Source organism: Sinocyclocheilus grahami, unplaced genomic scaffold (assembly GCF_001515645.1).
Source record: "Sinocyclocheilus grahami isolate Dianchi unplaced genomic scaffold, SAMN03320097.WGS_v1.1 scaffold18.1, whole genome shotgun sequence".
In the NCBI taxonomy this organism is placed as follows: domain Eukaryota; kingdom Metazoa; phylum Chordata; class Actinopteri; order Cypriniformes; family Cyprinidae; genus Sinocyclocheilus; species Sinocyclocheilus grahami.
This window is the reverse complement of record NW_015505197.1, coordinates 698,677-708,132: the sequence shown is the minus strand read 5'-3', so window position 1 is coordinate 708,132 and position 9,456 is coordinate 698,677. Positions and strand designations below refer to the sequence as shown.

Genomic DNA, 9,456 nt, shown 5'->3' with positions numbered 1-9,456 from the left:
ATATATATATATATATATATTGATCAAACAAATGCAGCCTTAGCTGATATAAGAGACTTTTCAAAAACAAAATCTTTCCGACCCCAAATTTTTGAAAGGTAATGTACACTGACACATAACTGTGAGTATTCATTCATTATAAAATTGATGTTAACAGTAAATCATTTCAATTCATTGTTAAAATTGTTACCATTTTATGTATCTATTATTTTTTAATCAGACCACCAGCCATCTGTATACCATAGTTTGAGAACCAGTTTTTCTCTCTATCTCAAAGCCTTTACATGCAAAAAATAGAATATATCTGTCTTTTTTGCCTTTTTTCTTTAGGGTGACTCACTGTCTACAAGTCTCCATGTGGACTTTGGTGATGGCATCTTGGTGTCATACTCCAATATAAGTCGCCTTGGTGACAGCATCACACACATGTACAGGGTCGCTGGGATATTCAGGGTCACTGCACGTGCTCAGAACAGTCAGGGGTCAGACAGCAGCTTGCTCTGTCTGCACATCACTAGTATGTACATGAGCACGCACATATATTTCTAAGAATTTTAATTCTCTATAAGAAGTCACTGCCGCCAGGGCCGGATTAACATAAGGGCTAGGCGGGGCTGAAGCCCCAGGACCCACGAATTGAGGGGGCTCGACGTGATTGGATGTGGACAGAGCCGATTCTCCCTATACGCAAAATACGCAAGCTGCGTAGGGCCCCCAAAACACCAGGGGGCCCCCTTGCTCTCAAAGATTATTTAATTTAATTTTAGTTTTGTTTTTGAATTTGGCCAGTGGTTATGAAAACATGAATGATCATTTATTTTAATGCAGTGCGCTTTCGCCCTTTCTAAGTAAAAATCAGTCAAATCATGTAATATGAATGTCACAACAATTATTATAAGCTAATTATAGCCTATTAAATATTGGGTCAAATAAAGGCAATAAGTCACTTTTATAAAGGTTTACTAATACTATACGGTTAACTCTGGATTCAAGAATTAACTTTTCATTAGGGCAACTACAAAGGAGAATTTAATAGTTCTAATAAACTTTAATTGCAGAAAAATATGAATTCAATAATTAAGAGCCTGCATTATAATGGAATATTAACAGTGTTAAGTGCATTTTAAGTATTCAAAAATATCATTTGTTTTCATCCGTTATTTATTAATAAATAATTTATTTATTCCAATTGCCCTAACCCCAGCAAGACATTTATGGGACTGTGTGTGCCAGATGGGCTGAATTTTAGCACCAGTCCAGCCCTGATGACTCTACTCTTCTAGTGCCAGAAAGAAGACCTTAATAAAACTATTTAAAATAAACTCCTTAAGGGAGTTGTATATGCTCAAAAGTTGTTGCTGCTTCTTGAAACCTATTTGCTTTGACTTCATATCTAATGTTAATGTATTTATAATTTTAATGTATTGTAGCCTGGAATATTTAGTGTGCATACTCATTGTATCTCTGTGTGTTGGAGATTTGATAAAAAATAATAATTATTATTATTCCTGTGGTAGAAAACGTTGTGGCACCAAGATACGCTACTATGAAGGGGGGCCATTGGGTTTGCTATAACCCCAGGGCCCTATGTGTTCTTAATCCGGGCCTGACTGCCGTCACTATAAAAAACTATTTCCTGTCAAACTAAATTACCTCTATGCCACTGACTGCACATCTAGACAATTTATTTCAGAACCAGTTCTCAATCAAGGATGTGTAGAAGAAGAAATTGCTGTTGTGTTCAGTGCTAAATGTGATCGTTATTGACTTCATATTGTGTCTGATGAGATATCACGTCCGATGTGTCATGTTAGGTCCCGTGGAGCGTATCTTTCTTTCAGCACCGGTGGTCGTCATCAGAGGAAACGAGGCCAACTTGACAGCAGTGCTGTGGCCCAGTCAGCCCAGGACCGCTACTTTCTACTGGTGGTTCAGTAACAGCACAGAGGTTCAAACGCTGAGAATATATATATGTGTGTGTTTGTGTTTGTGTGTGTTTGTGTGTGTGTGTGTGTGTGTGTGTGTGTGTGTGTGTGTGTGCGCGTGTGTGTGCGCATGTGGCCCAGAGGTCCAGATTGGTTAGGCAGCTATTCCGGTATTACTTTTGACCTCTAACAAAACAAGGGCTTTGCCAAAGATATTGTTGTTACCAGGGTCAAATAGGTAAACCTGTTATTGGATTTGGATTGGGGTCAAATAAGTAAAAAGCAAAGCCACGTTTTGGCGGGATAGTACTGTGACACTGTGTGTTTCTCCCCTTTGCATAAACACCGGCTACCAAAAGAAAAAGAATAACTGAATTCCAACTCTGTCAAAATTGTTTTTGATGAATGATGTCAGCTTAGAAATTGTTAAAAGTTAAAAAAGCCCAGACAGAATTTTAATTATAGATAGCTTGTCACAAGGTAGATTTTTTGTTGGGCATTTACTCTATTGTTCAAAATTTTGAGGTCACTATGATTGTTTTTTTTTTAAAGGTGGGATAAGTGATTTCTGGTAGCCAATGTTGATATTTCAAATCACCAAAACAAACACGCCCCTACCCCAAAAGGGTCTCGCCCCTATTTTGATAGCTCCGCCCCACACATACGTATGCAATCCAGGCAACGATTAGTTTTGTGAAACAAAACAAAACCAATATTACACCTTGTCTACACCGGACGCGAGCGTCGCGACAAAATACTATAGAACTCATTATAATCAGTGATGCTGTCTACACTGGATGCGGCGCGGTGCAACACGACAAATACCCAACAGAAAACTGCTGCTGCGTTCTATTTATGATGTATTGACACAAATTTCAAATGATTTTCAATGGTCGCTTTATGTGTCTGTCCAGTGTAGACAGACACAGTTTACTCACCTATCGATAAGAAACAAAGCAACCTCGGCGTCCGATGCAGGCCTTCCGCTCCTTGAGTTCTCTCCAGTGCTGGAAAGCTGATCCAATATTTACACGGGTCCTACTTCTTGCCTTATCGTAAGCCTTCTTTTGTTCCGCAGATATTTTCATCTTTGTTTTTTTATCCACCATTTCTATCTTTCTGTCGCTCGGCTAATGTCCGCCATGTTCACCGAGTGCTCTCTCGTCCCCATCATGAGTAGACACCCCCCTACTGCTGATTGGCTACAAGTTTGTTTTGGTACTCGGCCCGACTCAGTTTTCTAAAGTGATTTTGAAAAAATACATACCCCACCTTTAAGCAGTTAATATTTTAGTCTGCAAGGACAGATCATATGTAAATAATCATACAAAAGATTTCTATTTCAAATAATTTATATTATTTCGAACTTGTTCATCAAAGTAGCAAATCGGCATCAAGTGTGCCTTACAAGTGCTGAAAAGTGAAGCCAAAACGTTTCAATCGCCCGCAGGTAGCTGGACCCAGTATAGATCATTAACCCCGCCCTCTCCATGTACTCTAACGGACAAACTAAATAATTAAATTACACTTCAAATTAAATTTTTCCAAAGACGGTTTCCATCTTTCTAATAAGTTTGCTTTTAATTCGTTATTTGATGCTATAAAAACGGGGTGTGGTGTCATAATTGTGATCTTGCTATTGGGTCTGCGAGAATTTTGGCAGGACTTTTACCATGGCTCCACCTCACGATCACTACTGCGCAGACTCAGGCTCCAAATGAATCACTACTGTGCAGATTCTGGCTCCAAATTAATCACTACTGCGCAGACTCGGGCTCCAAATGAATCACTACTGCGCAGACTCGGGCTCCAAATTAATCACTACTGCGCAGACTCGGGCTCCAAATTAATCACTACTGTGCAGACTCGGGCTCCAAATTACATAATTTTCGCAAGATGACAGCAGCCATACTGAGAAGTTTTGGCTTCACTTTTCTATAGTGGAAGGAAGTGGAGGTACATCATCCATCTTTTTTTTTACAGTCTGTGATGGCATATTTGAGAGAATTTTTGTTGGATCATATGACACTGAAGACTGGAATAATGGCTGCTGAAAATTCAGCTTTGCATCACAGGAATAAATGTTTAAAATATATAGAAAACAGGTCTTTTAAATTGTAATAATATTTCACAATATTATTGTTTTTACTGTATTTTTGATCAAATAACCCCACACTTTTGAACAGTAGTCTATATTGTTAATATTGCTGACATATTTTGTTTTTACCTTTGTTTCATCTCAATCATCTCCAGAGATCACAGACTTAATTTTGACATCATTATACTGGTTTCTTGAAGGATTAGGATGGATTTAAACTATACAGTTATTATAGGCATATGAATCACTATTTTATGATGCTTTCAAACATTACTGCATTACTGCATTATTATACTAGGCCAAGAAGTCGTGGCCTAATGGTTAGAGAGTTGGACTCGTAACCCAAAGGTTGCGAGTTTGAGTCTCGTACCGGCAGGGATTGTAGGTGGGGGAAGTGAATGTACAGCGCTCTCTTCCACCTTCAATACCACGACTGAGGTGCCCTTGAGCAAGGCACCGAACCCCCAACTACTCCCCGGGCGCCACAGCATAAATGGGTGCCCACTGCTCCGGGTGTGTGTATGTGTTCACTGCTGTGTGTGTGTGCACTTAGGACTAATTTCGAGTATGGGTAACCATACTTGACCACATGTCACGTCACTTTCATTATGTTCTTAATTACACTATGAGATCATTCAGTTCAGGTCTGTTTAACATTTCGGAGGTGAAACACATAAAAAGTGCAGAGCAGCTTTTAAGGATTATGTATCTAAATTCTAGAGCATTTTCCTGCTGGAAACCTACCGTTTTAGAATTGAACGTCCTGTTTAGATTCTCTCCAGAAAATAATTTTAAATAATATTAGTTGTTCATTTCACCCTGTGTACCTTCCTCTTAAATATAAATATATATATATTTGTTTATTTCAGTTAGTCTGACTTCTTGTCAGTTGATTTGGTTCAAAATAAGTCACACTAACTGAAATAAACAAATATATATATATTTGTTTATTTCAGTTAGTCTAACTTCTTGTCAGTTGATTTGGTTCAAAATAAGTCACACTAACTGAAATAAACCTGGCTTATTTGATAAACTAGTTTTATGAACCTTTATAAGGCTTTATAAGCCAGCTGTATTGTTTGTGGTTGCTTTTAATGTTTAATAAAGTGATAATATACAACAAAGAGCACAACCAGGCAAAAAAACAGACCCTCTAGTGTGTTAGCAATATTAAAAAATATGCTTGTAAATCATTTAAGTGAAGTAAATGCATTAACTTAACCCATTATACACTGAAACCTACCGTTTTAGAATTGAACGTCCTGTTTAGATTCTCTCCAGAAAATAATTTTAAATAATATTAGTTGTTCATTTCACCCTGTGTACCTTCCTCTTAAATATAAATATATATATATTTGTTTATTTCAGTTAGTCTAACTTCTTGTCAGTTGATTTGGTTCAAAATAAGTCACACTAACTGAAATAAACCTGGCTTATTTGATAAACTAGTTTTATGAACCTTTATAAGGCTTTATAAGCCAGCTGTATTGTTTGTGGTTGCTTTTAATGTTTAATAAAGTAATAATATACAACAAAGAGCACAACCAGGCAAAAAAACAGACCCTCTAGTGTGTTAGCAATATTAAAAAATATGCTTGTAAATCATTTAAGTGAAGTAAATGCATTAACTTAACCCATTATACACTGAAAGTACAATGTTTTTGTATTCACTACTTTAATTTCCATGAAAAACAAGGCAGCATTAAAATTTAACTGGATTGTTTTGAATGAATATTAATGTTGAAATGTCACTTACAAATGCCAGTCTATTTTAGTGCTGCTGCCTAACATGCCCATCTTGTGCTAGAACAATACAAAAGACCAACAAGCTCTCCATAAATTACCCGTAAATCTCAGGAATGGAGCGGCTTGTTAAGAAATACAAGGAAATAGCATGAAGATCCTTAAGACCAATATATCTACGGAAAGCCCTGAGATCAAAAACATGACAACTGAACCGTGAAACACAGCGGGAGTTTGGTTATATAGGGCTGTAACTGGTTTCTGCTATAAATGATTCTGCCACTCACACATCAGTCAGAGCTGTGATTTGCTTTCCTGTTTCCCAGTGCAGTTAATCCTGACCGAACGTCTCATATGTGTGTGTTTTTAGCCGCTGATAACACTGGAAGGGAGTATTTCACACACATTCACACAAGAGGGACCGAACTCTGTCACAGTACAGGTGTCAGCAGGAGGCACAGTCCTACAGGATGTGAAAATCATCACTGTCAAAGGTGAAGACCTCCTGTTGTTATAAGCATTGCAGTGTTCTTTGAGATACATAATGTGGTATTTTTAGTTTCACCGAGACATATTCAGAATTAAGAGGAATTTTTGGCAGAGTTTCATCTCTGTTCCCATCCATCCATATTCTCTCATTCCCAGATTTCTTCCGTTCTTTACTGCTGTCGTTCTCTCTTAACCTGGAAGAGCACAACCCATCCATTGCCGAATGGAGACAGGACGTGGGGCGCGTTGTCAGGGCAACACTCTCTCAGGTATACTGATTGTAAAGTCCATCATCAGTTCCTGTTGGAGTGCTCTGTTCATGTCAGTGAACTGCTGAAAAGAACTCAAGAAATTTCTTGAAAGGCTGCTGATAGCTCACCACGTTTCCTCTCTCTTCAGCTATTCTCTTTCCTCTCTCTCAAACGCTGCTGGTTTAAAGCCTGATGGCTCTTTCTGGGCTCTCCAGCGAGATTCGTTTTTGGCTGAGAGGCTTTACATGCTCTCACGCATCCATCTGATTTCCCCTCAGTCTGAGAGCGAGAGATAGGGTAATGTAGTGCTACTGGCTAGAGTGAATCACAGGAGTTCGGAGTGAATATTGATGCGGCAACAGAGAGACTCTAAAGCAAGTCAGCCAATTAAAGAACAGAGCCAAAGAACTGCTCCGCAGAACTCCATTACAATGAGTCGCTTAAGCACAAATATAATGGTCTCCCAATACTTGAACAGAGTGCTTTCAATACAGTTACACAACATCATATCATAAATATTACAACTATCTTGAGATTCACTGAAATTACTTATGATTTGCAAACATTAACTGAGATATTATTAATGTGCAAACATGAACATGATAACATGAAATGATTTACTAGCTTTTACGCATGAATTAGATCCTGTCATGAATGTTGCATGCTGATAAAATTTGTTTAATGTTTACTAGCATATGAGAAATGTGTGGGTAGCACTTTATTTTACAGTCCTGTTACTCATGTACATACTATGTGTTTATTATAGTAATTACAATAACTAGGTACTAACCCTGAACCTACCCCTAAACCTAACCCTACCCCATGTAGTTACCTTATATTACCAGTACTTTCTTATGTAGGTACACTGTAAGTACATGTAAGTGCACGTACTGTAAAATAAAGTGCAACCAATGTGTGTTTATCTGTGTGTTTTTCTCCAGGTTTGTGGCTTCCCTGAGGACCAGCTGTTGGTCTCTGTGTTTCCTGGATCTCCAACTGCCGCTGAGCTCTTTATCCTACCCGAGACAAACCAGTCAGCATTCAGATCACACACAGAGGAACAGCTTGATAAGGCAAGAACCACACACACACACACACACACACACACATATTGAAAACTGATGCTTTGCTATGATCCCCCAAATGACAAGGTCTGATGATTAATACAATCTGTTAAAATAACCTATTATGATTCTCTGATGGCTAAATAAATTATAGTGGCAATAAAAAAGTGGCTTTATCACTGCTGAAAGCTACAAGCACTTACTTTAAAAATGTCATTGGCTGAATTGTAATGCCCAGCAACCACAAAGAGAAATAAAAACTCCAGTTAAAATTTTACTTGACAATAATTCAAATTTGTGCTAAAACCAGCAGTATTTTTTTATTGCATTCTCAGTTTATGTAGGGTTATGACCTACAGCTTTCCGAAATGAAAAATGTAGTATGATCAATTTACATGGCATACAAAAGATTCATATTCACAATCTTTATGAAACTAAAGCTTTTTGCAGCCTTTATAAATATTTTTTAATAACACAAATAGACTACCGTTCAAATGTTTGGGATCAGTATGATTTGTTTTTTTTTAAGTTGTTTACAAAATTTATTAAGCAAGGATACATTCAATAGCTTAAAGGACAGTAACAACATTTATAAAGTTACAAAAGATTTTTGTTTAAAATAAATGCTGTTCTTTTGAACGTTCAATTCATCAAAGAATCTTGAAAAAAAAAAATTTTCACAAAAATATTACGCTACTGTTTTCTACATTAATAAAAATAAAAATAAAAAAATGTTTTTTTGAGCACCAAATCAAAAAGATTGCTGAAGGATCATGTGACACTGAAGACTGGAGTAATGGCTGCTGAAAATTCGGATTTGCATCACATGAATAAATTACATTTTAAATTGTGATAATATTACGAACCCCAAACTTACCAACCCCAAACTGAATGGTAGTATACTGTATGTCCACATGTTGAAATTATAACTTTTTTGTTGATTTATTTATTGATTTTAGTAAGTGAAATCATTATTCACACACATGTACTGCTTTAATGTTGTAACACTGCATATTAAATATTTTATAAAATAATATGATAGATTAAAACAAGGCTTTTCCACTTAGCTCGTCACTATTTTAACTCTCTTATATTTGCATCACATGAATAAATTACATTTTAAATTGTGATAATATTACGAACCCCAAACTTACCAACCCCAAACTGAATGGTAGTATACTGTATGAATTGAATACATGTTGAAATTATAACTTTTTTGTTGATTTATTTATTGATTTTAGTAAGTGAAATCATTATTCACACACATGTACTGCTTTAATGTTGTAACACTGCATATTAAATATTTTATAAAATAATATGATAGATTAAAACAAGGCTTTTCCACTTAGCTCGTCACTATTTTAACTCTCTTATTCCTCATCATTACTGTCACCATCATCGTTCTCTTGTTTCAGATGTCGGAGGTCTTCATGAACGCTTTAAATCAGAACCTGATCCAGTTTGATCTGAAGCCTGACACGCGGGTCACAGTGTCTGTGTCTCAGCTCACACTGGGTAAGACCTGAAATCAAGCATAGCGTTAGTTCTGGCAGGTCACGTTAGTCAAGCTCGCATCAGTGGACTCGAAGCTGAACCCAATCTTCCTATAGGAATACGACACCTAACTAAGCATTCATATATAAGGTCCCTCAGTATTATCAGCAGTTTTCGCATTGCTCAATAGCTAATTACCCTCCTCCATCCCCAGCTCCTCCTCTGTCAGTCGGGATTCAGCCTTCTGATTATCCTTTAAATCAGACTAATTCTGAAATGTGTACATAAAATGATTTACCTTTAACGATATCTGCAATACATTTATGTTGGTTCTGCTCTGTTTACTCTGGGGAGGGGAGGGGAGGGGGGGGGGATCGCTGCTCTCCCTGCTC

The 9,456-nt window shown here is 37.2% G+C and overlaps 1 protein-coding gene across 1 annotated transcript in view; it reads left to right on the top strand.

Moving 5' to 3' along the window:
• LOC107552916 (VPS10 domain-containing receptor SorCS3-like) overlaps positions 1–9,456 on the top strand; it is a 93,334-nt gene that overhangs the window by 77,062 nt on the left and 6,816 nt on the right. The window contains exons 18-23 of the mRNA XM_016234952.1: positions 331–517; positions 1,815–1,948; positions 6,137–6,260; positions 6,412–6,524; positions 7,448–7,579; positions 8,986–9,085. Coding sequence (XP_016090438.1) covers positions 331–517; positions 1,815–1,948; positions 6,137–6,260; positions 6,412–6,524; positions 7,448–7,579; positions 8,986–9,085 — 790 coding nt within the window. The remainder of the gene's footprint in view (positions 1–330; positions 518–1,814; positions 1,949–6,136; positions 6,261–6,411; positions 6,525–7,447; positions 7,580–8,985; positions 9,086–9,456) is intronic.